We start from the raw sequence: 23,899 nt of genomic DNA on the forward strand, positions 1-23,899 counted from the left end.
CAACTGGTGGCACTATTTTGGGAGGTAGTGGAAACTTCAGAAAGTAGAGCATAGCTGGAGGAAGGAAGTCATCAGGGGAGTGTCTGCCTCTTGTCTACCACAGGTGAAGAGCCTCCTTCAGTATTTGCTCCCAAAGCCAAGATATTCTGCCCAAGTGTATACAGCCAAGCAACATGGACTGTACCTTCTGAAACTGTGAGCCAAAATAAATTCTTCTTCAAGTTGTTTATATTAGGTATTTTGGTCATAGCAATGGGAAAAGTAGATAATACAGGGGATAATTATGGGGGCAGGTATAGGATTAGTACCTTTACAAAAGTGATCCCTGACCAGAGAACATTATATTAAGTAAAATAAGCCAAGCACAGAAAGAAAAATTCCATGTTTTCAGTCACATATGGAAGTGAAGGCTAAATAAGCTGATTTCATAGGGGTAAATGCTAGAATAGTGGTCACTAGAGGCTAGAAAAGGAGTGAGAAGGGGAGGGGAATAGAGAAAGTTTGGATAATGAGTATCAAAATACAGGAGGAATAAATTCATGTTCTACAGCATAGTAGGGTGACTACCACTTATAAGATTTATTATACATTTATAAAGAACTAGAAAGAACACAGGAAATTGAAGGCTCCCAACAAAGAAATGATGAAGGTGTAAGATGATGGAAGTGCTAACTATCCTGACTTCAATTATCACTGCACCCCTTACGTATGCAAATTATTACATGTCAACTAAAAAAAGAGGAAAAAAAAGAGACTCCAGAGAACTAGCTAGTCCCTCCCGCTACCATGTGAGGATGAAGCAGGCAGGCACTGAGAGAAACAGGCCCTTGCAGACACAAATCTGCCAGAGCCCTGTTCTTGGACCTCCAGAAGTGTGAAAAACAAATTTTTATTTTTATAAGCCACCCAGTTTATGGTATGCTGTTATGGCAGCCTGAATATACTAAGACAGCTTCTTAGAAAAAAATGACTCATATCCTAAAAAGAAAAATCTTTCTCCTTTGCTCAGCACCAGTGGCTCACACCTGTAATCCTAGCTACTTGGGAGGCTGAGATCGGCAGGATCGCAATTTGAGGACAGCCCAGGCAAATAGTTCAGGAGACCTCCCCCCAATCTCTAAAATAACCAGAGCAAAATGGGCTGGAGATGTGGTTCAAGCAGTAGAGTGATGACTTTGCAAGTTGGAGCCCTCAGTTCAAATCCAAGTTCCTCTAAATAAAAAACCTTTCTCCTTACCAATCATTTGGGCAATGGTCTTTTCATATTCAGCCACAATTTTCCTAAATAAGAAAAAAAGAATTTATTATGAGAAGAGAATTTTCAAGCAGTGAAAGTTAGAAAAATGCTGCCCCCAACAAACTCATCAACATACAATGACAAACTTACATAATCAGTTTATTTGCTTTGCCCCTCCCTTCTTTTGTTTTTCTTACATTATATAAGATTTTTTAAAGTTCAAAAGGTTTATGTTCCCGGCACAAGGGAGGGTTTTCTCGGGGGTTTTGGTGCTGGGAATTGAATCTAGGGCCTTACATGCTAAGCATACATTCTGCTGCTGAGCTACACCCCAAGTCATAAATGGTTTTTCTTAAGATTTTATGTCTAATAAGCCTTTTATCCTATTTGTATAAAACCTGCCTTCATTTTTCTATGCACCTATTTAAATATCTCAAGACAAGTTAATTCCACTTAGACAAATCAACCTCTTATAAATTAAGTTAGACATTATTTGGGGCTCTTTCTAAGAGATCCACTCTGACTTCAGCCTTTCCTAGCCCCAATCGGGCACTTTGTCCCCTCTGATTTAGTGTCCTAATTCCAAAAGTATTTGATTTATTCAAAGACTTTAAAGATCACCCTGTTGGGTTAGCCTTTCACCTCGTGAAATGAAACATCATCCTCTGACCCTGTACAGTGCTGGGTGTTCTTCCCTGTAGCTGCCTCAATAAGAAATGACTACTCTTGCCCCATTCCTCACTGTGGTGTCCAGCATGCTGGACTCCATCCCAAGTTTCTAATGGTGATTACCATAAGCTCTGTAAGGGAGGTGTGTTCTTCACCAAGCCCAGCAAAGGGCATTACACTTGGGAAATGTTCCAAAACCAAGTAATACAGGAGCCATAAATTACAGTAGTCATATTTAAAATGTTTCTTAGTCACTACAGCCCTGGCTATATGATATGAGAATTATTTATGCCTTTTTCCTTCTCTTCTTTGATGCTATCTGTCATTTAATGGCTCTTAACTCTCTAGAGAGTGAACAGGGAAAATAAAAAGATTTCAACTTACAAGTTGATCAATTTTATTTCCTGTAAACATGCTTATTTATTTATTTATTTAGGTGGGACTGGGGCGCTTGCAAAGCAGCTACATCTCCAGTTCATTTTTCTCTTGTTATTTTGGAGATGGGGTCTCTTGAACAATTTGCCCAGGCTGGCTTTAAACCGCAATTCTCCTGATGTCAGCCTCCCTCATAGCTAGGATTACAGGTGTGAGCCCCTAGCACCTGGCTGTTAACATGCTTTTTATAATCTATTTGGTGATTATGTAATTTGAAGCTACCATGGATAACTAACCTTTTAAAAGCATTATGAATTTCAATGCCTCCATCACGGAAGGTATCAATAAATCTTATGACTCTGCATTCCAAATGGTTACTTTGTACAAATTTCTGTTGATGCTTTTTAAAAAGAATTATGTGAGTTCTGCTGACATATAATTGTCTGAACAACCCAAATGAGTTACGCCATTTGAATAACTAATCAGTAGTAACCCATGCAATGATATTCTCAAAGTACAAAGAGCAAAACATCAAGTTCTCAGCAGCAGTTAGCTCTGAGGTTAAGTAAACACTTCTATATTACATCTAACAATGCACAGAAGTATCAACTCCCCACCCAAGCCTCCAATCTAACCTCATCTCCAAGACTTCTTGTCGGGTTTCTTCATATTTTTTCTTCCATTCATTTGCTTCAATCTCTTTAGTGATTATCTGGATTATAATAAAGCTTAGTTTTACTTAATCTATTATAGTTTAAGTCTAAGGTTAAAAACTGAAAAAAAAATATGACCAAAGTCTAGCCCAAGATGTTAAATTCACTTTAGGAATATGAAACCTCAATGTTGATATATATTGTTCAGAAGCATTTGGAAAAGTCCAGTCTTAGTCATGTAGAATGCAGGAACACAGCCACCAGGGTAAGGATAAGTAGAACAGCTCCCCAAAATTTAAAATTTACAACCTCTAAGAATTTCTTTTTTTTGAGACAAGGTTTCACTGTGTAGCTCAGGTTAGTCTCGAACTCTTTATCCTCTATCCCTAGTCTCCTGAGTGCTAGGATTATAGGCCTGTGCCACCACAAATGGCAGAATATTCTGTGTGAGTCTTCTAACTGTTTGATACAAACGGAGTCAGAATGAGGGGCTCGGAGTTTCCCACTATGGCATCCATCAACACAGGCAGGATCCCGCTAATCACACCAGCATCCATTTCCATATTGAGGATATTCTTGCTAACTAGAAAGATACTCTGAACTCATTGCCTCAATTCCATTTGCCTTGGACATCCATTGCCCACCTTTCACTATGCTTCCTTGTGGTACTTCCTTCTTCCTAATTGGTATCTTCTCTATTTTGGTGCTTTTAATAAAGAGTTCAAGAACCCAGAGGCCACCCTGTATGCTTCAGGCGATCAGGTACATCTTTGCTTTGATCAATTAAGTGTAATCTCACAGCTTAACTCTCAGGAGGAAGAAATCATTTTTGTCTGGTGGGCCTCCTGGCTACTGTTCCAAGTTTTGAAATAGTTGACATTCCTTATTACCAGTATCATGCTATATACAAAGCTTTGAAAGATGTACTGCTAAGATGCTTAACTATTTTCATCATAGTATAAAAATAAAATTGCTAGACCTTCTTAAAAAAAGTGGAATCCTCAAAAACAAACCAAACACCTAAAATATGATGAACAAGGTTGAAAACTGATCAACAGTGCATAACAGTATCTTTCATATTTTTCTGATCACCTGAGAAAGGCCTCATAGTCATCTATTTTTGCTTTATGCTGTGTGATACTCAGGGCCTACACCTAAAGCCATTCCACCAGCCCCCCCACCCACCACAAGATAGGGTCTTGTGGACTATTTGCCCTGGCTGGCTTTAAACTGAGATCCTCCTGATCTCTGCCTCCTGAGTAGCTAGGATTACAGGCGTGAGCCACCAGTGCCTGGCCAGTGATTCATCTCAAACACAGCCTCCTCAGGAAACACAATTCAGGACTGGAGGGCTGAACATTTAAAGAATGGATGGTATCAGAGAACAATTTCATGTTGCTACAAGCCCAGACAGAATATAGGCCATTCTTAGGCACGAGCACATATCCTCTACAAAATGGATCAGAGTTGACAAAATTAGATATTGAAACCACAAGACTAAAGAAAACTACACAAAATTCTTAGGAGTGTTTCAGAGTATCCGTTTTCCCCCTGAACACCATCAGCATGTCAGGACTGCAGCAACAACATCAGGTTTACAGGGAGTCCTTTATGTACGCTCCACAAGCTGTAGGACGAAGAACTTGCAGGCTGAAGCAACTACAGCCAACAGAGATGGAATCTCTGGTGGCACATGGGCTTTAAAAGAAACAGAGTGATAAGCAGAACAAGTACACCTTTACCTCTTCTCTTATCAAGGTGAGCACGGCTGTCTTATCTGATTCACTGAGGCAGATCCCATCCAGGGGGCTCTCACCTCCGCAGGCCACAGACACAGGAACCTTCTCTGCAGAAGACTCGAACAGTCCCTGTGGGGAAAGGGTTACACTTAATATGCCCAGCTTCAGCTACTTAAACCCCATTACCCTTCAGTAACTTCCTCATTACAAAATTGACCACAACCTTTAAAAACATGCTTGCAAAAGAAAAAAAAAGGGTAGTTTTTAAAAAATGTAGTTACAGTACTATCTAAAGAAAAATAGTTCTAACGAGTCTCATGGTGGTCTCAGCAAAGATAACCTGGGGGTTCTCTTCTTATCAAAAGGATGAAAGCGTAATTATCAAGTGGTCATTTACCAAAGAATCACAGCCACAAAACAGATGTGTTCAATAGTCCATTTTCCTGGGGATTTCTGGGGGTGAGGTGTCCCAGGAAAATAATTTTTTAAAAAAAGTAAGACAGCTCTTCTTTTTACATACTGATGCACTGACATAACTTTTTTTTTTTTGTCAATTTGGATAGTAATATTTCTGGAACGTATCACTACATGCAAATATAACTGAACTCTGATCCTTACCCATCCAGCTAGATGATTCGCTATCAACGTGAACTTCACCTACTCTGCAGTGAAGTCCTGCGGTAGCCCAACAACACTGTCATGTTGTCATGACTGGCTCTATACAGAGTGATTATATGCAAGCCAAGACCTGTGCCTGTTGGTTTTTTTTTTTTTTCGGGGGGGGGTGGTATTCTTCTTTGATATGAAGGTTTTGGCTCCCTTCTGGGAGCATTTCACCTTCTGATGTACTAGCTTGATTCAAGCACAAAACCAGGCCCAGGGTTAGCATAGGGAAGTAACTTTTGTACACGTGTGATGTAAAGTCTGGTTGGGGAACATCCAAAATGCCAGCTAAAATGACCTAGGGATAATCTTAATAACCTGAAATGTGAATATAACTGAGACGTTATTGACCTATAATCAATTCACTCTCTCATATCTTGTCTGAACTAATACAAAAAAGAAAGTCCAGGGTCTACTTTTAATCTTTCCTGGGTTAAGTGTGCTCAAAAACACACTTGAAATTTTTGCATACAGACTGACAGACCTTAGCCATAGACCCAAGATAGAAACTCATTTTAGGCCACAGAAAAGAGAATTATAAAAGCTACCAGCTGTCAGTGCCCATTTTGCCACAGCATTTGGGGGAGGGAAGCCCATCATGCTGACAGAAGTTCAAGGCTACCCCCAAAACCTCTTGCTTTCTATCTTGGTATAGCTCTCCCAGTAAAACCAGAGGGCATTTGTGGTAGGCAGTCTCTAACATGGCTCTCTCAATACCCACCTCCCAGTATTGATCCTCTTGTATAGTCTCCACCTTTTGGGTAGAGTTTGGATTTAGGGACTCACTACTAAAAGTCATGGATGTCATTTTTGAGAACAGTTTACAAAAAGACTTTGGCTTCCATGTATTGAGAGGCTCTATGGAAAGGCCTATTATGGCAAGGAACTGGTGTCTCTACCATCAACCATGCGAATGAGCTTGAAAGAGAATCTACTCTAACTCAAGGCTGGAGATGACTGTAGCTCTGATCAAAACCTTGATCTTGAGAGTCAGAGGACTCAGCAAAGCCACCCAAGGATTTCTAACGCACAGAAACAATGAGCTAATGAATGCTGGTTGTTTTGAGTCACTGAGTTTGGCTCAGGGACTACCCTTGGATGCGGGAACCATCTCACTAACCTATGCCTGGCTTCCTGTCAAGAAACTTTCTTACAGTCTCCACCAGAAAACTCCCTAGATTTGATAAACACTTTCATCAAAGTAGCAGGGTACAAAAGCAACATATACGAGTAACAAATATACTGAGAGAGAAATCAGGAAAACAATCTCATTCATAATAGCCTCAAAAAAAAATACCTAGGAATAAATTAACAAAGAGGTGAAAGACCTCTACAATGAAAACTATAAAACAGGCCAGATGCCAGTGGCTCATGCCTGTAATCCTAGCTACTCAGAAGGCAGAGATCTGGAGGATTGCAGTTCAAAGCCAGCCTGGGCAAATAGTTCTCAAGATCCTATCTCAAAAAAAACCTATCCAAAAATGGACTGATGGAGTGATTCAAAGTATAGGCCCTGAGTTCAAGCCCCAGTACTGCAAAAAAAGGAAAAAACAAAACAAAACAACAACAAAACACTGTGAAGAAAGAAACTGAAGAAGACACTAGAAAATGGAAAGACCTTTCACACTCATGGGTCAGCAAAATATTGTGAAAGTTACCAGAAGCAATCTACAGATCAATGCAATCTCCATCAAAATTCTAATGACATTCTTCACAGAAATAGAAAAAACAATCCTAAAATTCATGTGGAAACGCAAGAGACCCTAAATAGCCAAATCAATCCTGAGCAAAAAGAGCAATGCTAGAGGTATCACAATACCTAAAATTATACAAGAGTCAAAGTAACATAGCCTGGTACTGGCACAAAAATGGCAGACCAATGGAATAGAATATTAGACCCAGGAATAAGCCCATACAGCTATAGCCAACTTATTCTAGACAAAGGGGCCAAAGACATACATTGGAGAAAAGATGGTCTCTTCAACAAACAATGCTAGGAAAACTGGATATCCATTTGTAGAAGACTGAAATTAGATTCCTATCTCTCACCTTGTACAAAAATCAATTCAAAATTGGTCAAAGATCTTAATATAGGACCTGAAACTTTGAAATTACTACAGGAAAACATTTCAAGACATAAGCATAGGCAACGACTTTCTGAATAGGACTCCAATGTCTTAGTAAATAACAGCAAGAATTGACAAATGATATTCCATCAAGTTAAAAAGCTTCTGCACAGCAAAGGACACAACTATCAGAGTGAAGACATCATCTAAAGAATGGGAGAAAATCTTGGCCAGCTATTCACCCGACAAGGGATTAATATCCAGAATATATAAAGAACTTAATTTTTTTTTTTAGTACTGAAGACTGAACCTAGGCCTTTGTGCTGCCAGGCAAGCACTCTACCACTTGAACCACATCTCCATCCCAAGAACTCAAATAATTAAACATCAAAAGAACAAATTATCCAATCAGTAAATGGGCAAATGAATTGAACCGATAGCTCTCCAATATAAACACATGAAAAAATATTCAACATCCTTAGCAAATCAAATCTACACTGAGATTTTGCTTACCCCAGGATGAAGTTTCAGCAAATGCTGGAAGGATGCAGGGGGCAGTGATGGGGGAGGGGAGGACAGGATGAGGGGTAACAGACCTTATACATTGTTGGTGGAAATGTAAATTAGTGAAGCCATTATGGAAATCAGTATAGCGATTCCTCAAAAAAACTAAAAATAAAACAACCGTATGACCCTGCCATTCCACTCTGGGCATATACTCAAAGAAATCAAAATCAGCATACAATAGAGATACCTGTACACTATGTTTATTGCAGCATGATTCACAATAACCAAGTTATTAATCAGCCTAGCTGCCCATCAATAGATGAATGCATAAAGAAATTATGGTATATGAAATCCTGTCAACTGCAGGAAAATGGATGGAACTGGAGATAATCATGTTAAATGAAATAAGTTGAACTCAGAAAGACAAATATGTTTTCTCTTAAATGTAGAATCTATATCTGAAAAAACAAAAAAGACTTAAACATAAAAGGGGAACTATTTGGGGGAAGAGGCGAAGAGAAAGTGGTGGGGTGAATAGGATTGAAGTACATTGTATACATGTATGGAAATGTTATAATGAAGTCCATTATTTTGTGCAATTAAAAAGAAATTTTCTCACCATCTTGCTTCTAATGTAACCTGCCTAAAGGGAGATAACGCCCTGAATACATTGGGTCAAGGTGACAAATTTTACTTTTCTGATTTTCAATTAATACACTTCCAGATCAGTCTTTTGTGAGTTTATTATTTGAGGTCAGAGTTCTCAAGCCCAATCAACTCTAAAAAAAAACATGTCTCACAGTCACCATGTTAGCGAGAATTTGGAAAATAGACGGACAAGCTTTCTTAGCAAGGAAAATACTAACATCCACTCTAGAGAGTTCAGTATCTCATTTGTCAAGGGGATAAATAACTTCAGTTGCCTACTTTCACTATAACTCAATGCAGCATTCTGAGTTGGAGGTGGAAGATCAGATCTTAGATGGTGGCCAATGTATCTAGGTGAGTGGCTCTGTAGCCTGTCAGCTCTCTCCTAGCCACTCCACCTGCCTAGCCATATGCCACAAGCCTCACTACTCAAAATTCAACAGCTCTTATGAGGTGATCAGGGCAGGAATTCATGCTGTGACCTTTTAGCTGCCTTCCCCAGTTTCCCTGGATTTAACTTTTTACATTCCTTGATATTGCTTATTAAACAGTATAGAAAGTCTACAGAATCTACCACCACAAAGAACTGGCCAATCTCTTCAGGACTGGGCCTAAATGAAGATGCCTGAATCAATCAACCAATAAACGAATCATATCCTTCCCAAGAGGTCTGGTTTCACGTTCCCTAACCCTTTTACTGGTCTTCACAATTTAAGAACCAAAAAAGACCTGTCTAGGGATGGAATAATTCAGTGATGTCCTGGTTGCAAATATACAGTGAGCAGAGATGCTACAAAGTAATTCCCTTTCCGGTGTCCCTGCAGTGGGAGCATTAGCAGCACTAATCTTCTGTGCTGCAATGACTATGCTCTTCCCAGCCTTTGTCCTTGAGTCCTGGAGGAGTGCCATCCCTCCCTCTACTCTAACGGAGACATGGTTGGAAAAGCCACCAGAACTCAACTTTTAAGGCGTTTAAGACTTCACATAAAAAATAAACTGACCCCTAAATGGAAAATGCTGCCAACCAACAGCTGAAAGGCAAGATGAGACTCAATCCCCACCACTTAGAGAATGCTGGCTTTAGTTATTTTGTCCCAGCCACCACCTACCTCTGAGCATGAGATTGCAACAGGAATGTACTTCAAAGCAACCAGAGAGACTTAAAAGATAAATTCTAGATTACACAGGCTTCTTTATTCAACATGTTGAAGACTAGTATTTCTTTTTTGCATTGCCAGGGATCAAATCCAGGACCATGAGCATGCTAGGTAAGTGTTCTACCACTAAACCACACTCCAAGCCCTTAGATTGAAATTCTTTTGCACAATGTCTATACAATACTTTACATTAAGGAAGTAAACATTAATTTATGCCAGGAAGTAAATATGGGGTTACTTTTAAGGGTCATAACATGATATGTTCTTTCCCAGTTGGCTAAAGACAAGTATACTTTACTCTTCTTTTTCACCTTCTTTTCCAATCTTTTTCTCTTAACACACCACCTTATTGTAGTCTTGAATGTTTCACATTATCATTTCCTCTTAGCCTCACAATCACCCTGATGAGGCAGACAGGTACTGTTCATTTTTTGGGAATCAGGATGTTTAAACTGTTTTTTTCAAGAACTGGGTAAACCACCTGAATGCGTAGTCCTACAGACCAATGTTATATCCTCCCAACACACCCTTCTCCAATCGTCCCTTCACTATTTTTACACAGGAAGTGCTCCTGTTGTACTTGGAAAACTTTAAAAGGAACTAGCTTATGCCAAAAGATGATAAACCAAGCCTGGAAACAGGAAGACTGGTTAAAAAGTTGCTACCATCTTTTAAAAGATTGGTAAGTGGCCATGAGCTCAAGAAGAGGAGACAGTTTTACTTTATGTAAGTTCTAAACATAGAAACCACATACCTGTGAGTATTAAGGGGATGGGAGGAGGCAAAGGTGATCCCAGGTTTGTAGTTAAATAACTAGGTGTTACAATGAGGGTTGGTTAATAGTAATATTGACCACTCAGATGCTTAGGGCAGAAACTCTCAGTGGAGTCCATCTTTTTCTCATTACCAGCCACATCCTGGCCACTATATACGTCACTGAAGTTCTGCCTATGAAATCACTCTTTGCCTACATCCTCTCCTATGAACTATAACTAATCACATTGCTCCCTACTTAAAAACCTACAATGATACCCAACAATTCTACCATGAATTCCAAACCCTCTGGCACTGTATCTATTTCTCCCCTGATGATCTGGACCTTGCCTACCATATATATGTATATATAAGCTATACAGTATAGTCATTCTTCAAACACAATATTATTAGTATTCACAACTCCTTATAAAATTCCAACTTTTTCTCACTCTCTTGCCTTTACATAAGTCAACTTACCTTCCTGGATTGCACTTTCCTGCCTTATCTGCCTTGATAACTGTGCTCTGTTTATGTAAGATGCTAATATTTAAGTAAAATGGGAAAAAGATATACCAGAATTCTTTGTATATCAACAAATTGGTATATATTTCAACCCAACTGAAAATGAAGAGTTTAAGCTGGATACCAGAGGCTCACACCTGTAATCCTAGCTATGGGAGGCAGAAATTAGGAGGATCACAGTTTGAGGGTAGCCTGGGCAAGTGGTTCCTGACAGACCCTATTTTGAAAAAACCCATCACAAGAAAAAAAAAAAAAAGGGCTGGTGGAGTGAGGTATCAGCCCTGAGTTCAAGCCCTAGTACTGCAAAATAAATAAATAAAAGAATATGAAGAGTTAAATATGACTCAGTTTTTAATTAGCTCAGATTCAGCCTTCCTGATACCTGCCATGTAGTCAGTCAGATCTTAGCATGCTATCTTATCTACACACACACACACACACACACACACACACACACACACACACGGCGGTGGTTTTATTTATACACACACACACACACACATCTGTATGTATATGTGAGTAAAATCACCATCACCTAACACTAACAAGACGTGGGCTTCAAAACAAATGCTGAAAAGAAGCCTGATCTCCACCCCATCCCCAAGTTTAGGAACTTACAAGCACAGCAGATCCGTCTTTTTCCATCTTCTGGCACATCTCTTTCTCTACGCCTAAAACACAGAAAGTAATTTTTATAGTTCTTCCAAGATTAGTTCAATCCTAGAGAAAGACTCAGGAACCCCAGTGCAGGCTAAAAATGACTATGAACACACCAACAGCATTTCAAGGTTTTAAAAGGAGTACTTGTGTTCTGCTGAGCTCTGTCTGTTCGGAGTTAAAAGTCCATAAGATTGAGAAGAAAGAGTGCATAGTTAGTCATAAACAGGCAAGCCTTCAGCAAAAAGGACGGTAGGGCTGCCCCCTTGTGTCTATCAAAAGTTTAGCATCTGAGTTGTACTAACCATGGAATTATTTCAGAAAAAGGAAATTGTGACAATGAATACTATTTTTATTATCAAGTCTGAGCGAATTTAAATTCCAGCCCAGAAGGATACTCTCAATTTAATTAATGTAAGTTTAAACTTCAAGCCTGCAAAACTATGTTCATTCTTCTCTCCATACCCTCTATCTGGTTTCCTTGTTATCAGGTCTATTTTTCACTTTACCATCAGAGGTGGCATTAAAAAACAAAACAAAGCAAAAACAAAAAACAGCATATGACCTCATTGAAAAAAAATTTTAAAATATAGAAAAGTGCACAACAATTTAATGCTACAATCCTTCATGTAGCAATAACCAAATACTATTTTAGTCAATAGTTATTTAAAACACAAATGTGACCATCACTTCTTTGCTCAAAGCCTCCCCCAGACCTGTAAGATTAAGTCCAAATTCTTCACTGCATCCTCCTTTCCTACTTGTCTGTGCATACAGAAAGCTATTTTGTCAACACAGCAGGTTCCTTCCCCTCACTGTGTGAGATTCTTGTTTCCTAGAGAACAATTACGTTGTTCTCTGCTCTTCCTTTTGATAGAGGTAACCAGTTACAGTGTAACAACTTGTTTAAATCTGTTCCTGCTATTCAGAAGCCAACTGCTAGTTTATGAACTTTCTAGCACTGTATGTAATACACCTCCCAGCTCTCTCTCAAGGAATTTCCTCCACTGAGGACGAATATAATTCAACAAATATTTACCATATCAGAGGAAATTTAAATGCATACCTCTCACAATCCCTGACCTTGAGAATTTACAACAGCCACCCTTCTATAAGGAATGCTGTATGCTAGGTGCTGAAGGGTAAGAAGAGGTGTAGTGGGAGCAGAGGGTACAGTGGTTGCAATTCAGCATTCATGACAGACCTGAAAGAACGTGAAGACTGTTTGTAGGAAATGGCAAAGAAAGACATTTCAGATATGTACAAGAAACAGTTGCAGGCATGGGGGACTTGCAATTAACCTTGAAAAACTAGGATTAAAGGGGAACCAAGGGCCACAGTGAACAAGGCCTTTGGGAAAGAAGTCACACACACTGCCTGCCACATTTATTTTACAGCTGGTGCTACAGTTTGGAGGTGGAACTCTCTCCTAAGGCACATACGTTAAAGGGTTGGTCCTCAGGGTAGTGTTATTGGAAGGTGGTAGAAGTTTAAGAAGAGGGGCCTCTAGGGCTAGGGGTGTGGTTCAAGTGGTAGAGCTCCTACCTAGCAAGCAAAAGGCCCTGAGTTCAAACCCCAGTAATGCCAAAAAATAAAACCAGGGGCCTAGTGGGAAGTCTTCAGGTCACTGGGGGCATGCCCTTGAGTTACGCTGTGGGAGTCCAGTCCCTTCCTTTCCTCTCACTTCCTGGCCATGAGGACAGCAATTTGCTCCACCATAGACCACCCACTACTTGTGCCATAAGGCATGCTGGGCAGAGGCCTAAAGCAATGGGCTGCCTGACCATGGACTGGACCTTTTGAACCACAACACAAAATAAACTTTTTTCCTTTACTAGTGGGTTATCTCAGGTATTTGTCATAGAAAGGAAAGCTAACTACCACTGATAGAAAACCGAGACCTGGGGGACAGGGAGGAGGTCCAGGGAAGAAACTTGCTCGAAGTCTTGACTTTCTATTTCCCAGTTTGATGGCAGATCATGACCTTTAAAATTCCAAGTATAAAAGTCCACAAGTTAAATTGTGCTGCTTAAGAAGATCTGAGTTTTTAATAATGTTGAACATAGTCAGGACAATGGCTCTAAACATTCCATAAGTAAAGTTTAAAGCCACAGATTAATATGGGACCCAGTAGACAGCCTTTGCTCTAGAGCGCCATTAAGAATATGATGGTAGGAGCTTAGGTTCTTTTTTAGTATGCTAAGGAATTTCAATCTACCACATTTGTGACAGGAAAATTTACAGTAGCCTAATATAAAGAAAACAATTACTTCACACTTTAGCACTGGGGTTATAAGGCCAGGGAACCAGACTGCTTAAGTTGGAATCTAATTCTACCACTTACAGTGATGGAGTTATAACATACTACTCCAAAATATTGCACCTTGGTGTTTGAGGAGGCAGCAGAAGCAGGAAGGTCTCTATGCCCTTCTTCCCTCATGTATACTGTAAAAGAATTCTCTGATCGTCTCCTGAAAATAGTTTATAAGGCCATCATTTGAGAGGTGTCCTCCCAATACTTGGAGGAAAAGAGTGTGCTCATCCTTGAAGACACAAATACCAAGAAGAACCTGAAAAAACAGGCCTTGCTAAGTTCCCTCCACTTTTTCACTGTTAGATCATTCCCTTCTGTCTTCTAATTGTAATTCTGTATGAGTGTCCATAAAAACACATATTTTTCTGTTTCTTTCACCTTCATTTTGGAAGGCTCTGTACACCTATAATCCTAGTACTCTGGAAGCTGAGGCAGGAGGATTGCCAAGTTTCCCTTTCAGTCTGGGTTACATAATAAAACCAAGGGCTAGGAATGTAGCTCAGTGGCAGAATGCTTCCCTAACATGCACAGGGCCTTGGGGGTTTGGGCCCCAGCACTGCAGAAAAACCAAGCCCAAACAAAACAACAAAAAACCCCTTATAGTCAGGCTCTAGTGGCTCATGCCCATAATCCTAGCTACTTGGGAGGCTGAGACAAGGAGGACTGAAGTTCCCGGCCAACCTGGGCAAAAATTTTGTGAGACACCATCTCAACCAACAGCTGGGTGTGGAGTTGTGGGAGGATCAAAGGTCCAGGCCAGTCCAGGGACAAAAATTTACAAGACCTCCATTTCAAAAAAAAAAAAGCTAGGTGTGGTGGCAACAGCGGGAAGTATAAAATAGGAGGATCATGGTCCAGACTGGTCTAGGCAAAAAGCAAGACCCTATCTTGAGCACAACAAGAGCAAAAATGGCTGGAGACACTACCAAGTGTACTGAGTTCAAACTCTAGTACAACAAAAGAGAAAAAAAAAAAAAAACCTTAAAAAACTCCCAAAACACTTGCATTAAGTAAATTTGTATGCTTTTCTCTTGTTAGGTCTCATTTTTGTTTCAGAGGTCTCAAGCCATGAACTCACAATGGGAAAGGAAAAAGACATTACTTTCCTCTCGCATGCTAGCCATGTGACCTTGGTCAATTACTTAACTTCTGTGCCTCACTGTTTTTCTGAAGAATGGTAAAACATATCAACTGGCGAGGAGTAATGAGTTGATTCATGTAAAGCACTTGAGAGTAATGCTTACACATGGTAAAACATTATACGTGTTGGTTGTAATTTCTGTGAGTTACACGATGAGCACAACAATTACATAAAAGCCAAATGTGTAAAATATTTATAGGCTATCATAGTTCAAGATATGACCATGTTAACACAAAATTAAAGAGAAATTGAATCAGCGTCTCCTGGACATCATATGGACCCTGTAAGCTCTTTTTTAATATTTCTTTTGAAGGTAAAGAAGCAAAGCATAGGTCAGCACGCTAACCTATCCCTCAGTGACCCAATTCTCTAGTCTCTCCAGCACCTCCTGCTTTAGGACTGGCTTTCAGGCATTTCCATGCTTACGTATGTTAGAAAGATGAAGATATGCTTCCATACCTGCTTCTGAGGATGAAAACGCATGATTTATGGTAGACACAGGAACATTGGAACATTCAAAGTACTCCAGGTCTTCCTCTGGCTCACCTTTCACCTCGGCCCCAGCTGATTTCTGACCACATGATGTAGACGCCAGTTTCTCCTCATCAGTTGCATGGCCATCCACACTAGAAACATCTGAAATCTGGGAGATCATTGCTCCTTCATCCTGGGAAATGCAGCACGAGATACTACCCATTAGGAGGCAAACGATGAGGGAGCAAGTGGCCACAATTCCACACAGACTTTCAGGTATGAAGCTAGAGTCTCTCAGTCATGAAATCTTGCAGCTTCTAAAACCTACCTTTTGTAATTTGAGTCTGAGTTTTGAAAAATTGAGTTTTTCTAGCCTAAATTTATAAGATTAAGTGACCCAAGACTGTCTTTCAAATTTTCTTGCTCATGTATCTATTTTTTTAAAAATCCATGCACCTCATTGTATTTTCAAGTTACATCTAAAAACTTTTCAGCATTAAGAAGGATTTTTAAGCTGGGCACTGCCTGCAATCCTAACTATGCAGGAGGCTGAGATCGGAAGGATTGTGGTTCAAGGCCAGCCTGGGGAAATAGTTCGCAAGACCCCAAAATAACCAGAGCAAAATGGGCTGAAGTGTGGCTCAAGTGGTAGACTGCTTGCGTTTTGAGTACCTGCTTTGCAAATATGAAGCCCTGAGTTCAAACCCCAGTTGCACCAAAAAAAAAAAAAGAAAAAAATTTTTAACATTTTTTTCTTTGTTTTTAAGTCTAATTTTTTATTACCATATTATTGTTGCACTGGGGGTACACCAAAGTGCTTACAACATATCTCCTTCTTTTTTGTTTTTTTTGTTTTTGCAGTATTGGGGCTTGAACTCAGGGTCTACACCTTGAGCCACTCCACCAGCCCATTTTTGTAAAGGGTTTTTTCCGAGATAGGGTCTCAAGAACCATTTGCCTAGGTTGGCTTTGAATCGTGATCCTCCTGATCTCTGCCTCCTGAGTTGCTAAGATTACAGGTGTGAGCCACCAGCGCCCAGCTAAAATATATCTTAAATTCACTCCCTCCATCATTCTACTTTCTCTCTCCTTCCCCCTTTCTTAGAATAGTTTCAACAGGTCTCATTTTTCCATTTTCATACATGAGTACATAATATTTTCACCACATTCATCCTCCTACACCTTTCCTTACATCCTCCTCTCTCCCACTGGTATCAACCCCCAGGTAGAATCCGTTTTATATCCCTGTCCTCTGTTTTTGAAAAAAAGATCTTTTTGGTTTGTTTAGGGTATCTATACAGGGTGTTTCATTATGACATTTCCATATATATATGCCTTATATCCTAAATTGGTCATCCCCTCCATTTTTCTCCTTTCTACCTTATTCCCCTTCTTACAGCGGCTTCAACAGGTTTAAAAATTCTATAGTCATTCTTGTATAGAAATTACATCACCCATATTCACCTTCTTTACTTCTTTTATAAGTCATCGTTATAAAACTTATTTTCTGGAGAGTTGTTATTACTAGTGCACAATTTATCTTCAAAATATTGTAATTTATCAGACTCTAAAGTAGGTACTGTTCCAACAATTTAAAAAACTTTTGCAGTGCAATTTTTTTTTTTTTAGCAAATCAAAGGTAAATTTATTTCAAATCTTCCCTTTATTTGATGCCCTAGAAGGCTTCACAGTCTGTGGTGATACAACTCGTATGATTTAGAATGGGATTTTTTTTTTTAAGTGAACAAAAGATCAAAGTGAAAGAGTTCCCTTGACTTCCAGGGTCTTCCTGGATTTTAGGATTTTAAGGATCTGAAAATTGGCTTCCTTCAAGCTGAATACTCAGACATGTGCTGGAGAATTTTGGTGAACCACTCCCAGGGACTGCAACACTGGTCTAAGACACATTTTGGTGACAGGTACAGACTTACCTGAGAACAAGTATCCAAAGCAAGAGACTGAGCTTCATATTTCTTCACCTTACAGCCACTCCTAGAAAGAGAGGAAAACAGATATGCCAGTTTGGAATCACAAAGACAACTTTCAAGGTATGAGATGAATCCTAGTGCAGTGTGTGCAGGGAAAAGCCAAAGCGTACAGCACCACACAAATCATACATCTGCATGATAGAGATGTAAGAGACACCTTTGCTCTCTCTGAATCTTCTCCCAAGAGGCAAGGGTAGCAAAGAGCAACAGCTGGGCTCATCTCTGAAAAGACCACCTTGCTTGCTTGGTTCTGTGGGTTGTAAACATCAGTGCTCTGACCTCTACCACGTTTAGTTACATACCACCAAAGAACTTTCAGATAGTTTAGCCTTAGCAAATAGACACACTTGGTTCTGATCTTAGTCGCTTGGTTTTGACGTTCATCAGAAAAATCATCACACCGGACCAGATTCTTTCAAAATTCTTTATTGCACTAAAAGCCACAGAAGTCTCCTAAGATAGCTTCAATCCAGAGCTGGGTGCTTACAGAAAAGAACTATGGTCAACAAAAAGTGCAAAGGTAAAAATATTTGTAAAAATTGTTACTATTCTTATTAAGTAGTAAGATGGAAGATGAACACCACTTACTGCACAAAGCTCAGAACTGAGGAAACTTAAGACTTCCTGTTAGTTTTAAGATAGTACATAATTTATAGTCTCAGGACTAATTCAGATGCTGCTCTGTTTTAATGAAATTTAAAGCTTCACTGAACACTCCACTCTGAACAATAAAAGAAAAATATTTGCAACTTGCTTTTCTTTGCTGGAAAAAGAAATACAAAAACAAGCATGTAAGTTATGGCATGTGACCACCAGACCATGGTCTTCTTTCCTAGTCTGTCACCACACAACTACATGCCACCCTCTGCCACCAAACTCAAGTTGGCGCAGGAACACATACCAATAAAATTTATTACCAGCTCCAAGGCAACACACTTATAAATAAAAAAATCCAATGATTCACAACATTAAGTAGCAGATCATCCCCTCAAACCACTGCTGTGGTGACCCTGAGGCCAAGCCAGCATTTGGTATTCAAAGCATACACGACACGTGCCAAGCCAAGGAATGCAAGCTCTTGCACCTAAGGTAGAAAGGGTGATCTCGTCTTAGGTACAGAAAATTGCAAGGCTAAGCCGACTCATGAAGGGGCAAATGAAATGCAAAAAAAAAAAAAAAAATCATCAGGAGGTCAAACTGAGAAACAGAAGCCAACATGCTATGGAGAAACAGCTGGGGCAGGGATTGGAGACTGTCAACAGTCCCGGGGCAAACAGAATCAACAGCAGAGTACTTACAACAGAAAACAGAGAAATTTCACTTGCTCAGTAGTCCTGATGCACCAAAAAATTAGAGACAGGAAACAGACAGATGGAGAAAAAAATCATGTGAACACTAGAATATCTTTAGTCTGGTAGATGTAAAAGCTGCACAGCTCTTTCTATGTGGTGAGACACAAATTAAAAATGTTATATTCATGAATGCTGGCACTAGTGAGTGATTAATAAGACCTCAGTGCTAATGGAGTAAAAGAGCAGTATAAACACTCAGAAATGCCACATATCAAATTTATAATTAAAAAGTAAACTTCTAAATATATGTAAATGTATGAAAACAGTATTTCACTACTGAGCTCATCTATTTTTAACTGTCTTATCATCCAGATCAAAGGCAATGCATAAACAAAAACACAGTCCAAAAGATGTCTTATTATCTCTGCAACAGGTGTGTATTATTAAGAAACATAAAATGAGGTCATTTGTGCTCTCTCACTTTCAGTCTTTTGAAAGTATATTCCTTTCTTAATAAATTTTACTATCACTTTCACTATAAAAAATAGAAACTTAAAATAAGCCAGGCATGGTGGCACACACCTGGAATCCCAGCATTGAGAAGGCTGAGGTAGGAGAATAGTGAGTTTGAGGCCAGCCTGGGCAACAGAGTCAGACCCTGTCTCAAAATAAATAAATAAAAAAGTTTAAATGATTTCATATCATCTATCTTATTTGGATTGCAAAATCCCAATCACATTACGTTATGTCCATTTTAGAAGAATCTAGGCGCCAATCAGATACATCTTTTTGGCTATTTCACAAAACTCCCAAGTATCCATGAGATGCTACCAACAAATGCATGCGTCAGTCTCCTGCAAATGAAGAGCTCTCAACCCACTGTTACACGAGAGGCTTAATACAAATAAAAGACTTTTGCTTGTGCGTAAGTTTTTTAAGTCTTATGATATAATAGGTCAAGAAGTTCATTCCACAAAGATAGAAAAGGAGGAAAAATGCTACTAGGTAAGGATAGTAAGACTCAAGGGAGAACTTTTTTTTGATATTCAATGTTTTAATGTTTTTGATACTGAATATAAAGTAAAGAAAAAAGGGGGAGACCGTTTGGCCCAGATTTAATCTTACCTAACATGAATGCACTAGCTTCATGCCTTTAGCATGTAGCTGAAAAGAAGATCTGAAACAACTCCTAATAACGTTGGTCACCTTTAGAGGACAAAACACCAAGGCAATGAGTGCCCAGTATGTACCCCAAGTGATGTCTAGACACTAGCTACCTAACCTTAAAAACTACAAAGAGAACTGTGTGGACACCCAATCAATATTTTCCAACCACCAATTAACTGTTCATATGTAATCAGAGAACAGATCAAGAACTACTAATGACAATTCATTCCCCTTAGACATGCTGGGAGACATTCTGGAGAACTGCTTCCTACATTGCTCAGCCTTCTCAGCCTTCTCAGTCTGGAAGTAGATACTTTCACTCTTTATCCCAGGTGTCTTCCCTTCCAGTATAATTTACTATCTGCTGTTTTTCTTTTTAAGTCATAGTAATGCTGAAAAGTATTTCCCCAACTGATCTGGCACCAACTACAAATACTTCTCATACTGCCTTTTTACATTTCATCCTGTATCATTTGATCTTTCTTTATGTCTAATTTTTAGTACATGTCACAAGGTTACAAACAGATAAACTGTCATCTATTGAACTTAAGTTTTATGATAGGGTAATCCTGTAACAAAGTTAAACCAAAACTTGCCATGAAACGTGGCCTGAGGAATCATTCTGGGAACTCCAGAGAGCTTGCTAAAATAAAGCACATCCAGGTTTCCCAGGAGAATGGGAGGTAGAGGGAGCACAGGACAGAACACTGACTTATTTACTCAGATTTAACTGAACATTTAAAATATTGTTGTCAGAAATTCACCTCTGGATAATGAACCACAAGCTATAAATGAAGAAAAGAATTCTCATCAACTTTTTATGGTAGGTTTGTTTCCAACAAACACCCTTCCCCCAGCTTTCTGTTTCAGTAAAAAGACTTCTGTAAGACCCTTTTGGACCATTTCCACACTATTAATATTAGACAGGTAATCTGTATGCTTGGAATATTTGTTTTACCCATGAAATACCTAAGATGACTAGAATTCTGTATCTAAAGTGAATCCTTATGAGGATTTCTGAAAACCATCAACTCTCTACCTGCTTTTTTTTAAACATAAGAAAAAGTACTGGGGATAGGGGAGAAGGAAAGAGCTTAGTTAAATAAGCCAAGGATTCAAAAATAAGAAAAAAATCTACAAAGGAAAACTCTAGTACTTCTGATTCCATGGAAGTTAGGAAAAATAGTAAAGACTGCAGAATAAAGTCACAAGCTTTGTATCTGCCCCACTGCACCTCAAAGATAAATGTAGTTCACCCAAACCAAAAACAGCCATTGCTGAGCTCAGAGAGAATGTGCAGACACATGCCCCGAACCCCTTGTCACTCACGTTATTAAACGCGACTTTGCCTTCTTGGGTGAGTCTAAGATTTCGTGAACATGATTACCAGTGGTAGAACAAAAGTCACTGCTTGGTAAAGTTGTAGATGGCTTAAAGGGATCCATGGATTCATCAAAGTTATCTGGGTCAAAGTGGTAGGAACCCTTAGAGGACAGGGTTGGGGAGCTCTGCAGAATGGAGCTCCCAAAGGAATTAAAGTTGGGGTGATCCCACTGACTAGGATCTGGCTTAGGGGATGCTTGGGAGAGAGAGGCATCTCTGGCTGTTGGATCTGCAGGCTGTTCTATACCTACTGGCTTACTGATGCCATCTTTTTGTATCTTGGGCATCAGTTTGTTACCCAGTTTCCTTGGAGGGGCTTTCCTGACCTCTACATTTTCCACATCTTCTGTGAAATCAAACTCGAGTTTGAGAGGCAAACTCCTTGATGACTCCTGCAGTTCAGCTCCTGAGTCATTGGTATCACTACTGAGAGTGCCAGAAGCCTCTTTCAGGTCAGGGGGAGACTTCTGGCTCCTGGCACCTTCTAGCACAGAAGAATGTGTGTTCTCATCCAATTCATCAGGACAGAACTTGGATGATGCCTTGGGGAGAGGCTCCATAGCGGTTTGCATTTCTGAGAACTCTCCTCCAGTTGTTTTCTTCCTCAGGGAGACAACTTTGGGCTTCCTTAGCTTGCTTCTGCTGGTCACAGGCTCTGGACAGGAGCTTCCAGGCTTCAGATTGGTTTCTGCAGAAGCCTCAAGTGTAATCCCCATGTTGCCTTCTGTCATTGCCTTATCCTGAGTGATTTCTGGAGGGCTGGAGGGCAAAGCCTCGCCTGAGACCACAGTTACATGGGCTGCTTTTGCTCCAAGAGCTGCTGGGATATCCGTGGAATTGTTAGTTTCTATTGAAAATGGCCTCACTACTGAGATTTTGCTAATATCATGTTCAGGTTCTTCTTTGACACTCTTGAATGAGTGATAATCAACAGTCGGCTGTGGTACCTCATTTTCTGAAGGTCTAGAACAAGTCTCAGACGAGTATGTTTCAATCACTTGTGCTACCAGCTGTTCATCAGCTTCTTGTGATTCTAAAACAATAAAAAAGCCATCTATTAAAGAATTATATTTTCAACATTGGTAAATAGTCTATACTATCTGAATTTATCTAGACAAGCAGTTTTAAAACTCAGCAAGGATGGCAGTGAAGTCCAAAAGGGCACTCCACCCTAAAATGAATTTTCCTATCCAAAACTGTATGTACATCAACCAAGAGGTATGAGTAACAATTATGCCAACAGTATTTAGAAAAAGACTAAGTAAAGCAAGGGTCTACCAACATAGGTACTGTGTGAAGGTAAAATTCTGTAGGTTAAAACTTGTCTGAGGCATCTTCAGATACTAACAGCTTAGTTACAGGATGCAGACAAGCACCAAGACAATTCCCAAGCCCAGAATGACAGTTCCATTCTTCTGTGGTAATGGGATTTTGAACTTAGGGCCTCACACTTGCTAAGCAGATGCTCTACCACTTGACCCACTCCACCAACCCAGAATAACAGTTCCAAATTCAAAATTTTACACAATAAACAGGTCTGAATCTTTAGAAGTTAAAAGCACAAGCACTCCTTATTCCACAGAACAGAATTAAATAAACAGACTATTACAAAAATAAAAGAAAACCACACCATGACCTGCTCAGAAATTACCTCTCTGTGGAACTGAAAGAATCAAATCTGGAAAAGTAGGTGCAGAAACAGTTTTAAAAGTTGGGCATTGTGGTACATGCCTACAATCCCAGCACTGTGGAGGTAGAGGCAAGAAGATTGTGAGTTTGAGACCTGACTGGGCTACACAGCAAAATCTTGATAACTGTTATCCAGGGATAGGTATATGAGAGTTTTTATTGTAGTACTGTTTGTCATGGAGTCTTGAAAGTTTTCATAATAAAAAAAATTTAAACATCTGTATTATACACAAAATTTTAATGAGAATATTTTAAAGTGTACTGACAATTTCACTTAGTTTATTAGTATCCATGTTTGAACTGTTGTGAAGAATGTGTTATTGATTATTTATTTGTGCTGATAAGGGGAAAGTGAAGACAAACAACAACAAAAAAAGCCACCATCAAAAACCTAGAGCTAGCCAGGCTCTGGTAGCTTATGCCTGCAATGCTAGCTATATGGGAGGCTGAGATTGGGAGGATCACAGCTTGAGGTCAACCCAGGCAACTAGTTCACAAGATCCCATCTCCTAAATAACCAAAGCAAAACTGACTGGAGGTGTGGCTCAAAGTGGCAGAGTGCCTGCTTTGCAAGCACAAAGCCCTGAGCTGGGCATGGTGGTTCACACCTTTAATCCAGCAGTCATGAAGCTGAGGCAGAAGAATTGTAAGTTCAATACCAGCTTGGGCTACATAGAGAGACCCTGACTCAAACAAAACAAAAACACTAAGGGCTGTAAATATTCACACGTGTCTATGTGCAACAGCTACAAATCTATTCAACTGTACAAATCAAATCTGGATAATACCAAGGTATAGATAG

The 23,899-nt window shown here is 39.5% G+C and overlaps 1 protein-coding gene across 12 annotated transcripts in view; it reads right to left on the reverse strand.

Annotated features, from left to right (window-relative positions):
* Window positions 1–23,899, reverse strand: part of Tacc1 (transforming acidic coiled-coil containing protein 1) — a 133,941-nt gene that overhangs the window by 13,110 nt on the left and 96,932 nt on the right. For 4 of the 12 annotated variants that reach the window (XM_074054623.1, XM_074054620.1, XM_074054624.1 and 1 more), the window contains 8 exons: window positions 21,355–22,441; window positions 18,865–18,900; window positions 17,510–17,570; window positions 15,564–15,771; window positions 11,611–11,663; window positions 4,677–4,802; window positions 2,917–2,993; window positions 1,238–1,281 (listed from right to left, as the gene is read on the reverse strand). In XM_074054623.1, the coding sequence (XP_073910724.1) occupies window positions 1,238–1,281; window positions 2,917–2,993; window positions 4,677–4,802; window positions 11,611–11,663; window positions 15,564–15,771; window positions 17,510–17,570; window positions 18,865–18,900; window positions 21,355–22,139 (1,390 nt within the window). In that variant the 5' untranslated portion in view covers window positions 22,140–22,441. The remainder of the gene's footprint in view (window positions 1–1,237; window positions 1,282–2,916; window positions 2,994–4,676; window positions 4,803–11,610; window positions 11,664–15,563; window positions 15,772–17,509; window positions 17,571–18,864; window positions 18,901–21,354; window positions 22,442–23,899) is intronic. The other 8 variants (XM_074054622.1, XM_020164422.2, XM_074054621.1 and 5 more) reach the window with 5 other exon arrangements.

This window comes from Castor canadensis, chromosome 14 (assembly GCF_047511655.1).
Source record: "Castor canadensis chromosome 14, mCasCan1.hap1v2, whole genome shotgun sequence".
Taxonomy (NCBI): Eukaryota; Metazoa; Chordata; class Mammalia; order Rodentia; family Castoridae; genus Castor; species Castor canadensis.